The sequence below is a fragment of the Anolis carolinensis genome, chromosome 1, assembly GCF_035594765.1.
Source record: "Anolis carolinensis isolate JA03-04 chromosome 1, rAnoCar3.1.pri, whole genome shotgun sequence".
Classification (NCBI taxonomy): domain Eukaryota; kingdom Metazoa; phylum Chordata; class Lepidosauria; order Squamata; family Dactyloidae; genus Anolis; species Anolis carolinensis.
In genome coordinates, this window is record NC_085841.1 from 329,751,990 (window position 1) to 329,775,438 (window position 23,449).

The 23,449-nt window shown below is 40.4% G+C and overlaps 1 protein-coding gene and 1 long non-coding RNA gene across 2 annotated transcripts; one reads left to right on the plus strand and one right to left on the minus strand.

Moving 5' to 3' along the window:
• Window positions 1-326: 326 nt before the first annotated feature.
• Window positions 327-1,935, minus strand: LOC134295516 (uncharacterized). Its single transcript, XR_010002119.1, has 2 exons — window positions 984-1,935; window positions 327-358 (listed from the first exon to the last, which is right to left on the minus strand). It is a non-coding gene; the product is annotated as an uncharacterized LOC134295516 (long non-coding RNA).
• On the plus strand, window positions 1,876-23,167 carry dlst (dihydrolipoamide S-succinyltransferase). The gene is made up of 15 exons (XM_003214444.4): window positions 1,876-2,157; window positions 5,933-5,966; window positions 7,871-7,919; window positions 9,431-9,486; window positions 11,346-11,420; window positions 11,836-11,891; window positions 13,202-13,313; window positions 14,388-14,534; window positions 14,757-14,839; window positions 15,509-15,606; window positions 17,677-17,807; window positions 18,909-18,982; window positions 19,292-19,375; window positions 20,767-20,934; window positions 21,731-23,167. The coding sequence occupies exons 1-15, from the start codon at window positions 1,891-1,893 to the stop codon at window positions 21,863-21,865; spliced, it is 1,569 nt and encodes a 522-aa protein (XP_003214492.2). The 5' UTR covers window positions 1,876-1,890; the 3' UTR covers window positions 21,866-23,167.
• The last annotated feature ends 282 nt before the right edge of the window (window positions 23,168-23,449 follow it).

Below are 23,449 nucleotides of genomic sequence, written 5' to 3' on the forward strand. Positions count from 1 at the left end.
AAGTGCATCTACAAGCTTCCTAATTCATCTTCAGTGGTTCTCTGAATAGCCAAAATCTACCTGTGAGCAAGTGATCCATTACTGACCGTGAGGAGTCTTCTTTGCTGGTGCTGAAAGAGAGGTTGCTCACCTTGGTTGCAGAGTGAGCACTACTCTGTACTTTCAAAGCAAGTGGAGGTTTCTCTTGAATGAAGAAACTTCCACTGGATCAGGACTGCTGTCATTCAAGATCCCTTAAATCCCTGCATTGCTGCCTCAGAGAGGTGTGAGGGTGGCCCTGGGCAGCCAACCAGCTTGGGAAGGCAATGAATATGCACACACAGAGATGCCGGGGTCAAGTTGCCTTTAATGAAATTCCCTTAGGGAACAAGTCCAAAAGGAACCATAGTTACAGCATTTGAAGGAGGAAACTACTTGTTCATTTTATGCTTAGCAAATTTCACAGCTTTTCAAACAATATACAAAGATTTAGCAGAGGGAGATGTGGGATGAGTGTACATCCACTCCTTTTTCAAACCACTTTTAACTCTCTTTTGTGCCCAGACTTATCGAAGTCCATCCAAGAGTCTTCTGGGGGCCCACAGCCATATAACTCAGAATTTCAAGGCAGAAAATTCCACAATATCTGCTTTGAACTGGATTGAGTCCACAATGCCATATATTCCAGTTCAAAGCAGATACTGTGGGATTTCCTGACTTGATATTCTGGGTTATATGGCTGTGTGGAAGGGCCCTAAATGTGAAAGAGGCAGTGCAAGTTCTTATCAGGATTGCGTTGGAGAAAAATAGATCAAAGTGCCTGGCTCTCTTGTCTTGAACAACATTTGAGCTTGTGACACAATGAAAAATCAAAATGTGTAGTCCACGCACTGCCTTGCCAGAGAAAGAAGATATGTGCCATATAGGTGAACAATAAAGAAGTGGTTTATTCTTCTTAAACCCAGAACGACATATGTACAATGTGCTCAGTTGCACCAACTCACATATCTAAATATCTCCTTTTATGAGATATTTAAAATAGTCTTTCCTTTGTCCAGGTGGATAAATTCCTTCCAGCAGCTCATAAAACTTTGTCTCTCTCCCTGCTTCTTTCTTCCAACTGCTTAGCTCAAGCCTGAACAAAATTGCAACAATATCAAAAATTCCCAGGCTTAACAGCTCTCCAGGCATGGTTCAACCAATCAACTTCATGCACCTTATTTTGCAGTTGAGACACACACTAAACTGATTTCTTACATATCCTAAAAGAGCTAGGATTGGATCTCAAGGTAGCAACATACCCCATTTCTTTGATCCTAAAGCCTCTTCTACACTGCCATATAAAATCCAGATTATCTGCTTGGAACTGGATTATATGGCAGTGTAGACCAGGCATGGGCAAACTCCAGCCCTCCAAGTGTTTTGGACTTCAACTCCCACAATTCCTAACAGCCTACCAGCCCAAGTTTGCCTATGCCTGGTCTACACTTCCATATAATCCAGTTCCAAACAGATAATCCAGATTATTTGCTTTAATAACCCGGATTATATGGCAGTGCAGAAGGGGCTTGAGTAACTTTCCTTTAATATACTTAGGCCCCTTCTACACTGCCATATATAATCCGGATTATCTGCTTTGAACTGGATTATATGTCAGTGTAGACTCATATTATACAGTTCCAAGCAGATAATGTGGATTATTTGTTTTGATAACCCGGATTATTTGGCAGTGCAGAAGGGGCTTGAGTAACTTTCCTACAATATGGATTTTATGCGGATAATCTGGATTTTATGCGGCAGTGTAGATCCCGCCTGACTTTAACACCAATGAACCCAAAGACGGGGTTTTACATAAACTCGGAAGTTCCACGCAGACCACGCCTCTACCTAGTATAGGTCTCTGGCTCCTCAATGGCGGAGTCCCCCTCCCTCTTCCGCGCTTGGCCCGTCCCTCCGTCGTCCCCCTGCTGCCCGGAAGTGGTACGGCCCTCCCCGCCCTTCCCCTCCTCTCGGGCACACTTGGTTGCTCCCAGGCCGCATCCGGCCTCTGCCGGGCCTGGTTCCGGTGCACGCCCTGGGCCTCAAGCTGCTGCCGCCGCCGCGATGTTGTTCCTCTCTCTGGCTCGGGCTCGTTGCTTCAGCCGGCTGCTGGGCCGCTCGCTCTGCGCTCCGCGACAGGTACTTCCCGGGGGAGAAGGGAAGCAAAGCGAGGCGGCCAGACGGGCCCGGCCTGGAGACAGGCAGGCGCCAAGGGCAAGGCGGGGGCAAGCCAATTCGGGCGTTTTCAGAGTTTCTGCCCTATAGAAAGCATGTGGTATACCAGCCTCATTCGCAGGCATGGGCAAACTTGGGTCATTCGTGATTCTTCCAGCAAACATAACCACTGAAGATGATTATGGTGTCTTTCCAATATTGTATGCCGCCTTTATTATATTCCCTCCTTTGTTTATTATTAGATTTGTGTTCCACTGTGGCCCTTTTCTTCTCCACTTTTGTCCTCACAACTACGCTGTGAAAGTCAATCAGTTTGAGAAAGCGAGGCTAGATAATCCAGTTCACATAATCCAGTTCAAAGCAGATCGTCTGGATTCAGAAACTGGATTATAGGGCAGTGTAGATGTGCCCTGAGTGGCTGGCCCAAGGTCACTCAGTGAGTTTCGTGGTCCAGTCTGGTCTGGAATCAGGAGCTCTCAGCATTTCATTCAACACAAGACACCACCGCTTTGGTCTTGGATCAGTGTGCAAAATGATCTTATCGTTTGGAGAGGCTCCAACATTCTTTGGCAAAGAAGGCTAAAGACATCCCATGATTCTATAGCATTGAACAATTACAGTTAATGTGGTGGCAAGCTGTATTAATTCTACAGTGTAGATCAGGTATGGGCAAACTTCGGCCCTCCAGGTGTTTTAGACTCTAGCTCCCACTGTTTATTTCATTTCTCACATTTGTATCACACCCTTCTCACCCTGGAAGGGGACTCAGGGCGGCCTTTCGATGCGAACACATAGAAAAGCAAAAGGTAAATAAATACAATTATGAACCATACAGTTAACATTAATTATTTAAAAACATCAATTAAAACCACACAATCCAAATCCAAAGGCCTGTCCAATTTTCTATTCAATTAATTTGTTATTATTGCAGTGGTTCCACAGCCTTGTCTTTAAGTTTTTTCCTGAAGGACAGAAGGGAGGGGGCTGACCTGTTTTCATTGCGGAGGGAGTTCCACAGACAAGGGGCCACCACTGAGAAGGTCCTGTTCCTTGTCCCCACCAACCGCGCTTGTGAAGGTGGGGGACTGAGAGTAGGGCCTCCCCTGATGAGCTTCACCTCCGATGTGGGTCATAGAGGGAGAGATGTTTGGGTTGGTAAGCTGGGCCAGAAATGTTTAGAGCTTTATAGGCTAAAGCCAGCACTTTGAATTGTGCTCGGTGGCACACTGGCAGCCAGGCTGTTAGGAATTGTGGGAGTTGGAGTCCAAAACAGTTGGGAGGACTGAAGTTTGCCCATGCCTGGTTTAGATGCAACTGAGTACTGGCTGCTAGTCTCAAAGGCACTACAGGATCCCTCTGTGTACTATGGCACTTCTTAAACTGTGGCTTCAGTAAAAAGTTTCTAAATGCCACCCGTTTACACAAATCTGTTGGCAACAACATGCAGTGTTTACAGTGGACTCTGCAGAAGATTTCAGCTGTACCTCATAAAAAGGAAAATCTGCCTGTTTAGCCAGACTTATAAATGCTGGATTATTATCAGTAAAAGTTATACCCAGGGTCACATAAACCTTTCCTGAGCAGAAAGAGGTCATGGAAGAATTTCCCGGGCAGAAAGGAGTCACAAATGGAAAAAGCTTAAGAAGCTCCACACCTTTGCTCTTGGTGTCAGTAAAGATAATTTCAAAATGGCAGATATTTCCCATTGGCATCATTCTCATTTACTGCAATGTATGTGTTTGTGATATGCCTTGAAGGTGATTCTGGGTTATGTCCATCCTAATGAAACTCCATTACAGTGTTTTCTTGATAAGATTTGCTCAGAGGGAGATTGTCTTTGCCTTCCTGAGAGAGTGTGGCTTAGACAAGGTCACCCAAAGAGTTTCCATGGCTGAATAGGGATTCAAACTCTGGTCTCTCAGTGTCCTTGTCCAACACCCAAAACACAACACCACACTGGCTGTCAATATTGTGTACCATTAGAATTTTTCCTCCCCTTGTTTTCTAACTTTTAATTGATATTGGAGGAATGGAAGGATTTGCTGTGATTTTTTTCCATTGTGGGCAGTGAATTATTAAAATATTTCTTGAGATGTGGTCAGACCGCTCTTAGCATTATGAGTAATGCCCGAATAATTGAGACATTAAAGTATTTTGGCTTTCAAACGTTAACTAAAAGGCTGTTGAAAGAACTTGAACAAACCAGGGTGGAGTTTGGGGAACAGTTATGTTTACCATTTGTTCAATAACAAGTATGAAGGCATTTGCAAAGCCAAGTGTGCTGTTTTGGGGATTAGAGGAAACAACAGTAACATTGATAATCTGAAAATGAAAAGCAACTGCAAGATGACTTTAATGGTGTGGATTGGATAAGGAAGAGGTGAATAAGAATGTATTCTACAGATAGAAGGAACAATTGAAAGGAAGTAGATGAGTGTAGAAGAATTTTCCCACAACCAGATCTTTGACCTTTGTTCAAAGTTGAGACTTGCTGTTCCACTGTATTAAATGGCACTTAGGCATTGCTTTGTTAAGAACCATAGAACTTCTTTTCTTTTGAATCCTTAACTTTCCAAAATAAAAATAAGAGGAGTGAAAACAAGCAAGGGGGGCACACCTGGGTGTGTATAGTCTTGGGCTGTGTGCACAGAATTGTGTATGATACAAACATTGTTGTATTGAGTTCAGTGGTGATCTGTAGCATGGAGTTAAGTTTTCTTGTTTTTCTTACAAACTGGTGGTATTGGGGATAATGTGATCTTAATCATTCATTTGGTGCCTTTCTGGGGAGTACAGTTCTGAGGATGTCTAAGAATTTGATCATCATAAAATAGACTTACAGCATGGTTTCCATGAATTGTTTTTTTTTAATACTTGAGTCTGTTACTCCATGACAGCAGAATTTATATCTTTACAAGTGAGAACATCTCTTTCTTGTCAATGTCATACTTGCTTGTCTGTGTAAAAAAATCATATAAGAGATACCACAGTGGATCTCATTTTTGTTTGTTAGAAACTAATAAAACTTCACTGCAGACCATATATCATGTAGCTTCAGTTCTATCAAAGAATTCTGGTAGTATATTCTGGAGCACCAAGTAGTATCCATAAATTATTTATAGTATGCTGTGCTTTGTTTTAACTGATATGCTCTACATAATTAAAAATGTTTGGGCTTGTCATATCTCAAGCTAGTAGTCTGACCTTCAGTTTTGAAAAGTATTCTTGATTGTACACATTGTATATAGAGTACTGTGTACATAGAAAAGAGTAGAGGTCATTATTTTAAAGGGTCCTTGATCATAGTAAACTTTCCTGCCAGAACATTATGTTATCACGTGCAACAAGTTTTATAATAAATGTATGTTCTTATAGCAAAATATGGTAATCAACTTTTCAAAATTATTCAAGGCTGACCATGATTCTGAACCATTTTTTCTCACTTCATTGTACAAATGTGTCATATATTTTTCAGAACATTTTCCTATTAAAATGCTTTTGCAAACTTAGCATTTTTTTTTGCTTTGACAGAATAGTGTAATCACACGCTATTATTGAATAGGATCCACTGTGACTTGCTGAGTACTATATTTGTTTGTCTAATGCAAAATATGAGATCTCATGAGTTTGCCCAGATTTTTATCTCTTGCAAAATATAGAGTATCATGAGATAAATCTGCCCTGAATAACTCTTGAGTGGTCTTTGCAATGGTGATTGTATCATATTTTCCTTTGGCAGGGAAACTGTCCACAGGGAAAACGTTCACTCTCTGGTGAGTCTTATCTTGGGTTAATAGCTTGTATGTCTCATAATAAATATAAAAAAGAAAAACCTGCACAAAACATATTTTAAAAGTACAACAAAAATCCATTGTCTTTTTTTTGAAAGCCAACTTTTAACACACAAAAACTTACACTGCAAAGCAAATTGCTTAAAGACATCTAATAGTTATATTTTGTAGTCCAATGAGCCCATTCACTTAGATTTGTTTGCAGAGTAGAATAGGGTTGACACTCGAATTTCGTGGAGATTAGGAGCACAGGTTCCCCGCGAAAGTGGGAAAACCATGAATATCTTAAGCCTCCCAACAGACTCTGCTGCTGCAAACTTTTCAGTATCATCAGGCTTCTCAAGGAGAAGGAAGACGAAGACAAGGACAGTGAAGGGGATTTTTGCTACAACCCTCTATCAGGACAGGTGGGATGACAGTTGAGGGCTGAGGGAAAGGGCAAATGAAAGTGGCTTTAGCAGCTTCTCTTATAGTGACTACTTCAGCAAGAATTATTAAGAAACTCCCAAGAGTGGCAGGCAGGCCTTGCTCTGAGCCAGACTCATGGTCCTTTTGAAGCCAGATTTTCCATGACCACTTTTTAAAGAACTGCCATGATAGCCTCTTCCTGCTAGGTTTGCACTCCTCATTCTGCCCTCAGCTCCCCCGTCCTCTCATTCTCCTCCCTCTATTCACCCTGGAGCCTGAAAACTATGTCTTCCTTCCTGTTGCCACCCTGTTCCCACCTCCCACCTGAGTCAGTGAGCAAGCAAGGGAACACCTGTGCCCTCCCTCCTGCCACTTCCCCCATTCTCACCCCACTCACCTCTCCCACTTGAATGAGTGAGCAAGGGGATGTACTGTCTATCCTCCTTCCTCCCATCCCCCCTGAGTGAGTGTTGGGATGTGAACACAGCCAGGCCCAGCCAACCTGCCAATTTTATTTCCTCCCAGCAACACTAGCATTATCATAGTCCTTGTTAAAATTGGCACAGGGCAGTAGCAAATACAGTAATACATAAATAATCAAGTCAACAAAAGGTTAACATCAGCATGGAGGGATGCCAGTAGTTGAAATAGATCATAATGCATGGAAAGCATAACGCATCAAAAGCATAACTGTTGGTTTTTAATCCCCTTTCCTGCTGACATCTAATGCAAGTGTAATACTTCTAATAAGATATTTTCTTGAGTTAGATGAGGTTTAGATGAGGCTGAACAATTGGGAGCTTAATGCAGATAAGACAGAAGAACCTCTAATCAGGCAAAAAGCAGATCATAGAACAGGGATCTAATCAGCCTGTTCTGGTTGGGATTATACTTTGCTAAAAATTCAGGATTTCAGCTTGGTTAACTCTCTGGGCTCAGTCCTGAGTAGGATATTTCAGTTTCAGCAGGGGCTGAGAGTATATTTGTAGTTAAAACGAGGGCTCTAGCTAAACCTGTTCCTGATGATGTCTGATCTGGACATACAGGCACATGATTTTGTCATATCCTATTTAGTTTATTGTAATGCACTCTGTCTGTGGATTCCTTTGGAAAGTGTTTAGAAGCTTCAGCAGATCCAAGATGCCGTAATCAGACTTCTGACTAAGAAAACAAATTATTATGACAGCTTCATTGGTTACTAGTCTATTTCTGGGATCAATTTGCAGTGCTAATTGTGACTTAGAGAGTCCTAGATGGCTGGGATTCATGCTTTCCTTATCTTCCTGTATGGCAGTGGTTCCCAGCCTGTGGTCCATGGACCACCAGTAGTCTACAAGAACTAAAATATGTTTAAACCCAGTGATTATCAGAAAATGTTTTTTCAAGCCTTTTATAAACACATAAACATTCTTTCTTGTTCTATATGTTATTGTAATAAAATAACCAAATTTCTAATTAAAGCCATTTCTGCTTCAAAGGTGTCTCTCGATGCCAGGGGCTGGCTTATGCCAACAGTAGGAAGCATTTGTAAGTATGCCGCTTACAAAGTCAGCAAATGTAAGCTATCCCAGCTTATTACAGTTCGGAAAAGCTAGCACAGCATCAGTTTCTAATTATATTGTAGTCTCGGAGAGGAGGTTATGTAAATGGCTACTGTTTTTATTAAAACCTGCAGTCTGTTGGAAAGATTCTTCATTGCAGGGACATATATGGCTCTACTAAACCATATCTTGTGCACAGTCCATTCTCTGGAATGATACTGCAGTGCTATGACTGTCATACTTGAATTGTCTTTGCCTTTTGCATCTGACTATATAATGAAAGTATACCCAGTGACCGAGGTTTTCTGTGGCACTCTGCTTATATATTCGGGTGCTGTTCTTAAATGTGGGAATGTTAATATTTCCAATTGAGGTAAATATGGGTTTGACTTTGTGTTTGCTCTATTACATATAACATCCCTAAAATAAACTGAATAATATTGGGCCTATCAAGTGTTGGATTAAAGTTAGCACCAATTGTAGCCAGTCTAGCCAGTTGTGATGGATCATGAAAATTACAGTCCAGCAACACCTAGAGGGCTGTATAATGCCCATCTCTGCTCTAAAAGTTGTTTGTCAGCTACTTAGACACCTATCCAGGCTCATCCTACAGATATGCTTGTCTCTAAATTGTTGAATACATGAAATTAGACTGTTCTAGGTATTGTTATGAAATATTAAATCACATTCATCAGGATGTTTTAAAATATGGAATGAATTATATTGTGTAATGTCAGTGAGAATTCTAATATATTGAGAGTAAGGGTCACATTTAATTCTTAATGTACATTCTGTGCACTTTCTGACCCCAGTAAGAATTCCACCCCCTTCTAAATGTTGCTAACCTTCTGACACACCGAGCACTTCTTCTTTCCTGCATCATGATGTATGGATTTTTTTTATCCCAATATATTACATTGGCTGTCAACAGAAATACCACAGCAGTAGAAGAGTATATTTGGAGGCATTTTGTTCCAGGTGATTTCTTTTTAAGTATACCTGGTAAGTGGCTGAAATAAAAGCAATTGCTTCCAATTGTTCAAGTGACAGTATCACAGAAAACATACATTATAGTTCTAGTTTTGCATCCTGGTTAAAAACAGTAACATAATTGCTTATGGGCATTCTAGCCAACCTGGTCAAGTGTAATATCTGTAATACCTAAATGGGAGGTGGGCAATTTTGAAAAGGCCTGGTGGGCAATTTTCAGCACCATTTAGTCTTGGCAAATCTGAAAAATCAAACATTTTAGATGAAACTGACACAATATCCACTGCCAGGTTTGTTTTCTAAGTTGGGAAAGGCATCATTCAACTCTGAAAAACTATAATTCTTGGAAGCTTCTAGGGAGAGAAAATGGGCTTCAGGTAGAATATTTTTCAAGATGAGTAATCTCTGGAGTGGGCTGCAAGTTGCCAAAATGCACTTTGCTCTTCCCTTATTTTGATGCTCCCTCTGAGATATCAATTGATCTTATTCTTCTTCCATCTCCTTCAGGGTAAATAGCTCCCGTGTGTTCACTGTCCGTTATTTCAGAAGCACCGCAGCATGTCGTAAGTAACTCGGATGATTGTGACTGGTACTTGCAGATTTTCTACTTGCTGAAGTACATGTAGTCTTGCTCCTTAGATCACATTTACATTATCACTTTTATTTTTTGCTCTTATACACAGATGCAAAGTGATAGGAAAATGGATTTGGGCTTCTTATCACGGCGCTAATTGTGGTGTTCCACTGCAGATTGGGCTCTGACATGTTAAATCCCTTTGTAATATTTTTCCTGTGCCTCAGGTCAAGCGTTTTTATCTTATGTCAGCAGGCTAAATAGCATTCTCCAATTGAATACAAGATCAAAAGGAATGTTTCTTGTCCTAAGGAAGGACAATTACAATTTATGTTTCAATTATGTGAAAGATAACAGCTCTGTCTATACATCATGCCGAATTGGAACCATAGCTTATTATGATGTGAATAAGGAATGGAATTACAGGCATTCCCAAAGTTACGAACAAGATAGGTTCTGTAAGTTTGTTCTTAAGATGAATTTGTATTTAAGTCAGAATGATACATTTTAAAGTGTAATTCCAGCCATATACATACACACACACATACGCACACACACACACATATATATACATGCACACACGTATACATACATGCTTTGGATAGCATAGGGAAGAGTTAACACCCCTGTTCAGGAAATTTTGCTGCACCTTCTGTCCCTGCGCTCATTGAATTTTGAAAAATGTGGCTTGTTGTAGAAACAAATATTGGTGATAAAGCTTCAGTGGAGACATGTTTTCCCCATGATAACTCTTTCAGGAGTGAATTTCCCTTCTTAAGGATAGATTTCTCTCACTTCCTGTTGTCTCACTCCTGTTCTTAACTATGACTCATTTGCAAGTCAAATGTTCATAACTCAGAAACTGCCTATATGTATTTATTTATTTACAGTATTTATATTCTGCCCTTCTCACCTCGAAGGGGAGTCAGGGCGGATCACAATGCACATATATGTAGCAAACATTTAATGCCATTAGACACACAACATATATATAGACAAACACATATAGACAGACACAGGCAATTTAATATTCCAGCTTCTGGCTTCATGAGGGTATGCTCAATTCCGGCCACAGGAGGAGCTACTGCTTCACCGTCCACTTGTGACACCAAGTCCTTGATGGAATACTTCCTCATACTTCCGCATGCCACTGGAGATTTTTATGGTATTGTAAATTAGTTAAATTAGCCTCCCCACATAAGCGGTACCTAAATTCCTACTTAACAGATGCAACTGTCTTCTGGCTGCATAGGTCAACAGCAAGCTGGACTGTTAATGATCAGGAGCTTGCTCTGATCCAGGCTTGCTTTGAACTCATGACCTCTCGGTCAGTAATGATTTATTGCAGCTGGCTACTAACCAGTTGCGCCATAGCCCGGTCCTTTAGTTTGCATTCCACCCAAATTAGGAGGAACTTTGAGACGTTTCATTTGGCTGGACAAACACTGATTAACACTGACAGTGTTTACTTTCATTCAGACAAATTAGAAGCCATAATTACAGAATAATTTCTTTCATCATCTGATCTGAAGTCCCTGTCAAACAGTTTCATAGGGTGGGCCCTAAGTTCTAATATTATGGAAGAAGTTAAACATCTGAAGAAGTGACGGGTTTGAAGCTGAGCCTGGAAAACAGGTGGAACCATGCAGATGTAACAGAAGTGAATTCTGACCATTAGGAGCTATAAGGCAACAATTGACAAGTTATTTAAGGCACTATTTGCTGTGATTACTTCCGTGACATATTTCCTTGACATGGAAATAGCTCTTTTCTGTAGATGTCCAAGGGTTTGAAATTGGAAAATATGACGCATTTTATTATGTCTTTATGCTCATATTTCTTTTACAGGGGAGGAAGTTGTTACAGTGAACACACCGGCGTTTGCAGAATCAGTCACAGAGGGAGATGTCAGGTGGGAGAAAGGTGAGTAGCTGCTCCTCCCCTTGATCTTTTCCCATATAATCTTCTCTTGATCTGCTATGAAAGTGGACTAAAAGTTGAATTGGATAAAGGGGCTCTGGATACTCATAGGTATCCAGAACCAAATTAGCCAAATTTTGTAAGTTGGTAAATGCTTTAAGTACATCACTTACTCTGAGGTGCACTTTTTCTTTATATAAACATCTCTAAAAATGAGGTGTGTTCTTAAATGTGGGTGTTTTTTTTTTTACCTATAAATATTTTTTCTGTTTATGGTACTGAAATTAATGTGCATCTTACAATCTTAGAATTAAAAATACAGTAGATGTAAAGAACTGAAATTATTGTGAAACATATATGATGCTAAAGAAAATATTAATAGAGCACTGCCCCTTATTTCATTGTTGCTTTTGTTTAGCTGTGGGAGACACAGTAGCAGAAGATGAAGTGGTGTGTGAGATTGAAACAGACAAGGTAAATGTTTTGTTTTTCTTTTTAATTTAACATCATCGCCATTAAACACAATAAAAAAACTGACATAGGTATTTGTATGTGTAGACAGAGCTGGAAAATAGGACAGAAAGTCACAAAACATAGACAAAAAGCAACCACTTGCAAAGTTGTTTAATATTCTAACAAGTCATGTTCATTCAAGCCAAAAGGCATGCCGTTTTCAAGTCCGTTTTGTCTGACCCCTCATTTTGTTTATCAGAAAGTTACCTGAAAGGGGAGGGGTGTTTTCTATTTCACTTGGCAGAGGTTCAGCCCAATGGCTACAAGGCTCAATCCTCAGCCATTTCAGGCCTTTCTGTGTGAAATCTACATCAGTTGTAGACCCCATTTACAACTGCAGGCCTGTCAAGTTTCAAAACACTTCACCAATCTACTGATTTTTAAAAATTATTTTAAGTTTTTGCTATAACATTTTGGAATTGTAGTCGCTGGTTGTGTCCATTCTCAGCCAATCAGAGCATGGGCTTTTTATTGGCTGAGAGACACAGAGAAAAAAAAACTTCAACTCCCATCATGCTCTGAGATGAACTTTCAATGGCCACCCTAGGCTAGTGCCACTGGGAAAAAAGCGGGTTCTTAGGTCTCCTCTGGAGGAGGAGGAGGAGGAGGAGGAAACTTTCCAAGAAAAAAAATGAAGCTTCTTCTGCTGGAGAGACAAAAAGACACCACAGGTATTTTGTGGACGTAACTCTTTCAAAAAATATTGTCTCTCTGAATCCATTTCACTAGTCTTTTCATCTTTGTCTTCCCCTTTCTGTTTTCGGAAATTAGACAAAACGCCCCTCCGAAAACTACAAATCTTTTCATTAACAGTGATTTGGGCCCAACTCTAATTCTAACCTCTGCGTATGAAAATGTTTTCTCAGTTTTGATTGCTGGGAACTAATATCTCCTCCATCATTCTTAGAGTGAGAGTGAAACAGTCTTATGCACAGTGAAGAAAACAAGGTTGATCAATCAGCATGTATACCATTGGCTTTTTCATTGACTATAAAGCAATGAATCATTATTTTGAAGAAAACAGTCTCCATTTTCTCCATGCAATAAAGCGTAGTAACTTGTTTCTGATATATATATATATATATATATATATATATATATAGAGAGAGAGAGAGAGAGAGAGAGAGAGAGAGAGAGAGAGAATGCTCTGCCTTTTTACATAATTTCTATTAGAGGGCCAGTTCCAGAAATGTATAATTATTTCCTCCTCAAATGGTGCCACTGTTTTCTTCCCACTATTGGCAGGCAACTCATTCTTCTTTTATCTGCAGACATCTGTGCAGGTTCCAGCTCCAGCAGCTGGTGTAATTGAAGCACTTCTTGTCCCTGATGGAGGGAAAGTCGAAGGAGGTACACCTTTGTTTAAACTCAGGAAAGGTGGAGGTAAGTCAGGACCATGTAACTAATTGATCATCTCTTTTCCATTTATTTGTTGAAACTACCAATAATTTTAAATTAGGAAAATTGATTTTGCAGCTTAAAAATCTGCATTGATGTACAGTTTATGTAATTCAGTACACATCTGGTTGATCTGCCTAATTGCATCAGTAAACTGACACATGGGCATCTTGTAAAATTGAATGGATTGTGTAAGCTTGTTGCTTGTCGGAAGGTAGAAGAAAACACCTGATTATTTGAGAAAGCATGAAATGTGGCAGCAGGCATCTCAGAAGCAGTTGTTCTTTTTGAACAGAAATGAAGACTATAACAGCTGAGGCTTTACCTGCAGTTTCTCTAAGGTTGAAGGCTAGGTTACTCCAGAATGAGGAGAGAGACAAGGAAAAATGAAATCACACTTTTGTCTACTTGTATTAATGTACAAACATAGTTGTAAAGCATATTATTTAATTAGGAATTTGTACTAATGCTTTTAAAGGCAGTAGGCTTTCAAAAGTGGCTTACAGCTAGCATAAAACTTTAAAACGATGCAGTCAGTGAAATAAAGATAGCTGTTTAAAATAGGAACCTAGGAAAGCTAGATAGCAAAAGGCCTTCCAAAACAGAAAGGTCTTTGTAAAATTGAAGGGAGGAAGCTTGGCAAATATAAATGGGAAATGAGTGCTACATTTGTGGAGCCAATCATTAAGAAAGTTGGTTAATGGCAGGTCTAATAGTATGGTCTCAGATGCCTTTTCAAAGTTTGGGGAGCAACATGAATTTATCTAAGTTTAGAGACAATCTGATCCCAAACTGTATTACAATTTTTACGGTCAATGCTGGGATTTCAAATTGACCCCACAAACTTCACCCATGGAGCATTTGGACAGGTAGAGTATTTAAGGATATATTTTATTAATGGGACTCACTCATGAGACTAAGCATTAATGGTAGTGGAACAAAGCACTTTTGCGTCATCCAGGGCCCACTTTTCTGCAAGATGCTGGAAAAGTATTAAGTGATTTGTGTGGGGAAATAAATCTGCATGCGTAACCGTCTTTCATCTTTCTCTTTTTTTAGCTGCACCTGCCAAGGCCAAACCAGCAGCAGCCCCTGCACCAGAGCCTGCTGCAGCACCTGCACCACCAATTGCCCCTGCAGCACCAATTCCCACCGCAATGCCTCCAGTGCCCCCTGTGTCAGCAGTCCCTGTTGATGCTAAACCAGGTGAGGCCAACAGTCTGTAGTCCTGTTGAACAAATCTGCTCCAATCTGTATAGCAGAGGATCAGTCAGAACTAAAGATTTCATAATTCTCCATGGACACTAATTAAGTAATTCCTGTTTTGCTATTGTCTGTTCTTTAGGCGCCTTCTCCCAAATGAATGTTCTCTTTGCCAGTAACCCTATTTTCTCAATCTCTTGACATGATTCTTTCACTTCCTTTCAGTGTCTGCAGTAAAGCCAACTGCAGCTCCAGCAGCTGCTCCTGCGGAACCTGGGGTCAGCAAAGGTGCCAGGTTGGAACAAAGGGTAAATTTCTCAGGTTTCGCAATCTGGTGGGGAATGAGGTGCTGAATTGGTGAAATCGGATGAGATTGAGCAGAGAATAGTTCCCTTATGCAGAAGACACAGTAGGCGGTAGCTCAATTCAGAAGCGTTCTTGATTCAACAGCACTGTCTTTTCTACTTACTGTTCTGATCTGAGTGATGATCAGAACTGTACATCCTTATCTGTGCTAATAAGCTGGTTGCCTTGCTGCTTTTGTGAATTACTGCTTTTGAGTCCTTCCTGCTAGCTTTCTCTTAAACACAACTTCTAATGCAGTGGCTCTCAACCTGTGTGTCCCCAGGTGTTTTGGCCTACAACTCCCAGAAATCCCAGCCAGTTTACCAGCTGTTAGGATTTCTGGGAGTTGAAGGCCAAAATATCTGGGGACCCACAGGTTGAGAACCCCTTCTAATGTGTGTTAGTTGAGACTGGAATGTCATCTTCACATGTTATTAATATTTCTCCAGTGGTTATTATAGCTGAGTTCTAAGTTTATTTCTCAAAAAAGAGGGTCAGTTTCATTATATAATTTGGTGTAGCAGTCTCTTCTGGCATGTTAATCAGGAAGAGAAAGAAGGAAGGAAAACTGTGGCTTGCATAATTTTGAATGTGAGGTAATGGAAATGTTATTGCTTTTATTATTCCTTCAGGTGAAGATGAATCGGATGCGTCAGCGCATAGCCCAGCGCCTGAAAGAAGCTCAAAATACATGTGCCATGCTGACTACATTCAATGAAATTGATATGAGGTAAAAGAAAACCTTCAGTAAACCCACACCTTTCCCTGTTGAATTCTGTGGGAATGTTGATTTGCTGGTGTCATATTTGAGCTTGTTTGCTCAGCTCCTCAGAGTTTTATTAGTCATGTCCTGGGCTGATGGTTTTGATCAGCTTATTCGGAGTGTATTTTGCACAGTACTGAGAAAGGCTGGGTGGATTCTTGGGAAGCAAGATCCTCCCAATTTACAGAGGCATAAAATTTGACTCCCAACACATTTCCCTCACATCATTCCCATCCTGTGTTCGTAGTTCTGTTTAGCTGGTGAATGTTTAAGGGTGAAACTCTCCAAAGAAGGATTCAGTAATGCCACTTGCCATAAAGAATTTGTGGGACCTTCACTCAGTTATGGTATCTTACTTGTGGGGGACCAACAGTGTTCCAGCCAAATGCTTGATTGGCCTGAGTGCTAATGGATTTCTGGAGGGAAAAGCTTATATTTCAGTGCATTAAGGGTAATGGTGCCCAAATCAAATTGCCCCATGAAATTCTATCTGGCTTCTTAAGACAAAACATGTAAATATTTTGTGCTTGAAATAATAAGGTTGGCAAAACAATCATGATTGGAGAGGAAATGCTGCAACTTATCTCTTTTTAGAGACTAATGGAGGTGTCGCTTTACTCTGGCCCCGGGCTGTTGTTGCAGCCAGTAATCTGTTTTGAATTGATTGTCCCCAGCCTGAATGCCGTGCCGTCAACTTGCAAGAACCTGGGCAGGGCCTTTTGCCTTCCCTTTGGGAATCAGTGTCTGTTGGGAAGCTGGCTCATGATGGCTTCTTCCTCTCAAACCACTCCTTCAGTCTAGCAGGATGTGTGTCTTGGGAGGCAATAATGTCTTTGGACAGTAATCCTAGCTGCAAACAAGATTAGGCAAAGGAAAACACACAGTCTAAGCCCAAAGGGGCACTTTTACTTTCTAAAAACTGCCTTTGTAAAGCCATATTGTCTGAGAGGTAGAAGATAAATGTTAACAATGTAAATGTTTAGAACGATCAAGACAAAAGTTGCTCTGTTCGATTTGTACAGCAGGTTTGGGTTCTCTTAAGGGAAGAAGGAAATTGCTATTTTCTGTCCTCTAATTAAAGATGATTTCAGAAAACCATTTTTGTGGAGACCCTCAAAAGATGTAGCGCCAAACTCATATTCTCTATTTGTTTTTTAATGTGAGGCCAAAAAAACCCCTGGACATTTACCTTTTTTAGATTTTATTAAATAAAACCATACGAGAACTCCTTCAGGATTAGATAAGCAGAGTAAGCAGAAGGTTCCTTCTTATTTCTCAGTACAATTTATTCTAAAGCTTCCTCTTTCTGCTTCAGGACATTAGTCTTTTCTTTGCAGTATAATGTACTCTGCCTTGGTGGCAACTCTCAAAACCCTTGAACACAGAAATTTGCTGTTAGTACTTTAAATTGGGGCAACCTTCAGGCCTCTTTCTGAGATAGTCTGTATGAATTTGGAATGTGCTCATGCCTAGTTGTTTGAACTCATACAGGAGAAAACATTGAGTAATTGTGGATGTTTTAGACTAGCATGCAGAAATTTGTTTTGATAGGCATTCTGTGGCTGTAACTGGATTGGCTGCTGATGAATTATCAAATTGGATGTTCTAAAAAAGTTACTACCGTTTTATCTTTCTAGTGTTATTTTAGTTTGAAAGTGTCTTAAAGGTTTTAAGAAATATTTCACTGTGACCTTTTTCAAAATTCCTTGCTTAGCAATAATACAGTTTTAAGAAGTTTGGAAGGAATACTGTACATTTCAGTATCTCTCAGTGCATCTCTTAATCTGGAAAACAGTCCAGTCAGCCTGGATTTTGAATCTGCAGTGTTGCTGAAGGTTTTTGCTTTGTTTCATGGTGTAAATGTCTAGTATAGCATTAAGCTTTTTTACAAGATATATTTGAGATGTAAAGCAAATATAGACCAGACAGAATATATTGTAGAATTGGTGCCTCTGTATACAGAGAAAATAAGAACTTTTCTGACCTTGCTAATTGTTAAGATCTCTCTGATCATAAATATTCTTCTGGCATTTCCAGTAACATCCAGGAAATGAGAGCCCGACACAGGGACAGTTTCCTAAAGAAGCACAATATGAAACTTGGATTTATGTCTGCCTTTGTGAAAGCTTCAGCCTTTGCCCTGCAAGAGCAACCCGTTGTAAATGCAGGTAAGGACAGCGGGCCTATATTCGTGAGATAAAGATGGCCTGAAAGTTTACAGGAAAAGGCCTGAATGGGAGCTACAATTTCTCAGGCCTTTGTCCAGTTGTACCATTGGACTAGCAGTTGAGATTTTCAGATATAGTGTATCACTGGGTTTTTTTTACCACAAACAATATTACTTTGTTGCATTAAGTATTTGTTTAACCACAGCAGTTTTGCACATTTGCTTGAGTAAAGGTATAATTGATCACAATTGTACTAGCGGGCATTTTCACACTGCTAAACTGGAGTTAGGCTTTGGACTTCATGATGAAATCATTGAGAATATCTACAGTGATACTGATTATGTGAAGTGCTTTTGTACAAATAACAATTACTATATTTGAAAATCCCTTTCCTGGCAAAAGTCACATGATGATGATGATAGGCTTGAAGTTTAGGGCATCTGTACCATATCCAGTTATCTAATTCATATATTTAGGGCACACTTCATCATATTCATGGTAGGCCATTCTCCCAGAAGTCCAAGTGTACACAGTTTAAAACAAATGAAGAATTACACACCAGGAAGCATGATCTAGCTTCAGAACCACTTCCATGTCAACACATTTCTGGATTTAGTTGTTGTTTTCTTTAAAGAAGGGGAATATAAACTAAAGTAGACTTTGTCTGATTTAGTTTCATTAGGAAGCTGTGCTATGGCCTGTGGCAGATCCAAAGTGGGGCCAAAATTGCCCTCTGGAGTTAATTAAGTTCCCCATCCCTGACATGAAAGCTTAACTGTAGCCTAAGAACATCTTGATCCATTTTGTTGCCACCATATAGCCGTAGGTGTCCAAAATTACTAGCTTGGTTTCCTTTTTCTCCCCTCTACCTTTTCCGCACTTCCCTGTACATTTAAGAAGACTCTCCTTGTCTTGGTCTTTTTTTTTGATTGAGGATGAGGCATAAATGCCCATCACAACATCTGGTCCGGTCAGGCCTCCGGTATTAATCTGAAGAGATGTGGATAGGGCTCAGTTCTTATGTCCTTTGGGCCACACTGATTGGAGCCTTGCCTCCTCATGTTGCATTATGTAACAGCCTGCTTTTCTTTTTTGTCCTAGTGATTGATGATACAACCAAAGAGATTGTATACAGGGAATATGTGGATATCAGTGTTGCAGTTGCAACTCCAAGGGTATGTATCTTGCCTTACTCTACTTTCCCCTCTTGACTTCAAGAGACAGGATACTTCCAGAAAACCTGTAGGCTCCTTTTTTCTAAAATTATACAATCCTTTTATGTTTCAGTAATTGATGGTTCTAATTATCTGGTGCATGCACTACAGGAAAATATTACTAGCAATGTATTTTAGTTCCATCTTCCAGTGATTTTTTTTTGTAGACATCATTCTGTCTAAAGATGTTTTTCCCCCATCCCATCTCCCTGTAATGTTGTATAGTATTATGGAGGTTCTGTCTGATCCCATGATATTTCTTCCCTATAGGGTCTCGTAGTCCCTGTCATCAGAAATGTAGACACAATGAATTTTGCTGATATTGAAAGAGCAATCAATGAACTGGGAGAAAAGGTAATGGATGATGAGTACAAGGCCATCCCAAAGGGGTGAAAATGGGAGAGAGAGCTACTTGTGGCACTTGAAAAACAAAAACAGGATAGCATGATAAAGATTCTGGTTCAGCAATTTGGCTAAAAAAATATCTTAAGCATTCTGCATAGTCTAATTTCATAAGGCTCAAAGCTTGGAAAATGACTTTTGTGGGCTACAGCTCCCAGAAATATAAATTCTCCAAGCTCTAGATTGAACAAAAGATTCCCACTAGGCTAGAGCAAGGATCCATCTAGTCCAGTACAGGCAGTCCTCAAGTGACAAACAAGATAGGTTCTGTAGGTTGGTTCTTAAATTGAATTTTTATGTCAGTTGGAACAGGTGTATTTTTAAGTGTAACTCCAGCCAAACTTTGGATAGTAAAGGGAGAGGTTAACATCCCTGTGATATTTGTTTTGCTGTCCGTGCCCCTGTTCAGAAGAATTCACATCACTTTCTGTCCCTGTGATAATTGGATTTTGAGAATTTTGGCTTGTTGTGGAAACAAAGATTGGTGATAAAAGTTCCAGCTGAGACATCCTTTCCCATGATAATTCTTTCAGGAGTGAGTTGCCCTTCCAGGGAGTAGATTTCTCTCATTTCCTGTTGTCTCACCCCTGTTGTTAACTATGAGTCATTTGCAAATCGGATGTTTGTAACTCAGGGACTGCCTGTATTCTGCTTCGAATATTAGAAAGGCACCTCTAGGAAACTTACAAAAAGAGTACTCATCTAGAGCTGTGATGTTGTCTAACCCAAGACTGAATCATCTGAGATGCAGTATGTTCAAAATTGGGGATTCAATTGTCTGTCATGGTTATCAGCTCTTGATAAAAAGCTTGTGAAGATTATCTTTTAAAAAGTAATCTAAGCTAGTGGTCCTATTGTGTTGGGCAAAGAAGTGTTGTTAATAATTATAACGATTTATCTGTAAAAATATACTAGAATTCACATTTCTCGGCATTAGAGGCCAGACTTCTCAAGGTGTCTTCATCCTAGAAGGTTGTTTTGATATGCTGAAATAGTGGCCTATATCCAGTGTAGCATTAGCATGATAGAATGTATTTCCCTTCATGGATCTAAAGAAAGAAAGAAAGAAGAGCTCACAACCTGCTGGATTCAACTGTTTCTTTACCAGGAGCGCAACAGTCAAGAGGTAGCAGTGCTCTAGTGGGGAGAAGTATTTGAACTGTTCACATAATCTTAGTGTTAAAAGTTTAAAAGTAGCAGTGAGTTCCTCTTACTTGGAATAGATAAGAAGCAGTTAGGCAAACCCCTACTTATCTTGATTTCTCTTTTTGGATTCCTTTACAAAGCTTGCATGTTGCAACCAGAGCAAATGTGTCATGTCCGGGGTTTCACTCTCATTTTAGGCCCGCAAGAACGAGCTTGCCATTGAAGACATGGATGGTGGTACATTCACTATCAGCAATGGTGGTGTATTCGGATCACTTTTTGGAACGCCCATTATCAACCCACCTCAGTCTGCTATTCTGGGGATGCACGGCATCTTTGACAGGCCTGTTGCTATTGGAGGCAAGGTATGTACTATGTGGAAGGTTCAAATGCACTTCACGTAGTCAGTCATTAAAATACATGGTTCACCAACTTTGCATGGTTTGCATGGCTGCTCAATTGGGATGATTCTTAAATTGCCTGACTCAGTGGACAAATTCCGGTCCGTACTGGAAATGCTCATGGCATTTCTCATATGATCATAGCAATATTTCAAGGGCCTTTAATGTAGTGAAGTGTAAGAACTTTGACTAGTTTCAGTGCCTCCTAAGTACAGTAGAAAAGGCTCACTAATTGAGAATTTTGGTGTATGGTTTTTGGGAAACAATTCTGAGTGCTGATCAGCATTCATATGCTGGAAATGTATGAGAAGGAGTTGTGTGCAGTGAAATCCCAAATTGTTTGAAAGAAGTGTGCTTTACTGGGTTGCTGTGAGTTTTCTGGGCTGTATGGCCATGTTCCAGAAGCATTCTCTCCTGGAACATGGCCATACAGCCCAGAAAACTCACAACAACCCGGTGATTCTGGCCGTGAAAGCTTTTGACAACACAAAGTGGGCTTTAGTTTAGAAATATGTGCATTTGGTTTTAGTGAAAAAGAGGGTCCTTTCTTGGCTATGCTAGTGTAATTGAACTGTGTGAAGTTTTTTTTTTATGTGAACTGGCCTGGCTCTTGAAGAGAAGAACTAGAGCAGGCATGGGGAAACTGGCTCTCCAGGTGTTTTCGACTTCAACTCCCACAATTCCTAACAGCCTACCAGCCTGAACTAGAGTTACCATCAAAAATAATGATTAATTTAACAAGGACATCTTTCTTCTTTAGGTTGAGGTGCGACCAATGATGTTTGTGGCCCTGACATATGACCACCGTTTGATTGATGGCAGAGAGGCAGTGACTTTCCTGCGTAAGATCAAGGCCGTGGTGGAAGACCCTCGTGTGCTGTTGCTTGACCTGTAAATGGGCAGCAGCTTACCTCCCCCTCCCACCCCAGCCAGCCGAGGAAGGAGACCGCACCAGCAGACAGAAGAGGGCTGCCAGGGATCAGCAGGGCTTCATTCTGGCATCCTCCTCCTCATTGTGCAGGAGGTGCTTTGAACTGAACCCTCAGGATCGTGTGCCACCCACTTTCCCTGTCTCTTCCAAAGATAGATCATTTTCTTCCCTAAGGCAGTTTTCATGACTAGTTCAGATGTAAGCTACTATTTCTCCCTCTGACTTCAGATCGATTTAGCCTCACCTCACTCCTAAGATCTCATGGGAATAGCTAGATTAGTCCGCATTTTAGCTAGATTTTCACTCCCAAGCTGGTCTTGCACAGAATTTCAGCTTTAATTCACTGTCAGCCATGCAGACTGCTAGGGAGAGAAAAGGTTGCTGCTGGGTCTCTGCTCCATTTGAAGGCTTTCACTCTCTTTCTCTTGCAAGTGAAGCTGGCCTGGGAACCTGTAAAATGACTCTGTTGCAGTGCCTGGTCTTCTACACCTCCAGTGATGGAGAGGAGATCTTTTTCTCTAGCCACCTTGTGGTTTCTCGACCTTAGCAAGAGCGAGGCGCTTCTTGGGGTTCCTGCCTCCCTTGTCATTTCCTACACCCCATGATTGCCGAGAGGCAGTGTTAAAGACTGTTTTCACAGATTTTCCTCCAACCTATTCCTGTTGAGAACAAGAAAATGGCCGTGACAAATCCAGATGCTCTTCCTTTTTGTTCTAACCTGATAGGGCAGAATCAGTGTCCCTGTCAGGGTCAGTTCAAATGGACTGGTTGCCAGGGATTAGTGAGAGGAAACAATCCTCTACAGCTGTCCTGCATTCCATCTGATCCTCAGAAGATGACTTCATCAATTTCTTGTCTGCAGTGGTTTGGTCTGATAATGTGGTAATGTAAGTTGGGACTCATGTGTCACACGTGGCATGTATCTCAACCCAAGGCTGCTGGTTCATGGGACATACCCTTAGTATAATAGACACACATGTATTATTGAGTGAGAGGGTTGCTAGTGCCTGCAAGGTTTATTACTCTTGTCGCCGCACAGAACTTGTAATTAAAGTATTTAACAAAAGAGATTTTAAACAAAATAAAACAAGGAAATTACATGTGTGCATGTGAATGAGACAATTGGGTGTATGTGTCAGAGGGAAAGTAGAATTTAAACTCCAAAACATGTCTGAATTGCTAATAAGCATACATTGAATAATATGGGCAGATTTTATCCTGACCATTTCTACTCTCAGCAGAGGAAATAAACTCTTGATACCTCAAGTCTAGATATTTGAATTTCCAATGTGTCATGTGAGCTACCTCATTCTAGTTCAAGTGTAAGGTGAAATCATTGGTGCCTTGTCAACATGTCCTACCCTATGCCTTCCCAACCAATATCAGATTTAGCAGCAAAACATTGTTTGTTTTCATCCAAATCAGGAAAATTGTTTTTTTTTTCTCAAACCCAGTTTGGATTACATTGCAATTCTGGTTTGCACATAACCTGTAATTTGTCTTGCTAAATGTGATAACAAACCATGATGATGTCAGTTTCTAAATCAG

Excerpts from the sequence above, each read along its gene's own strand:
- dlst (XM_003214444.4), top strand. The coding sequence starts at position 1,891 with ATGGCGGAGTCCCCCTCCCTCTTCCGCGCTTGGCCCGTCCCTCCGTCG. Across the intron at positions 13,314-14,387 it reads TAAACTCAGGAAAGGTGGAG|CTGCACCTGCCAAGGCCAAA; the intron begins GTAAGTCAGGAC and ends CTCTTTTTTTAG. Across the intron at positions 14,840-15,508 it reads GTGCCAGGTTGGAACAAAGG|GTGAAGATGAATCGGATGCG; the intron begins GTAAATTTCTCA and ends TTATTCCTTCAG.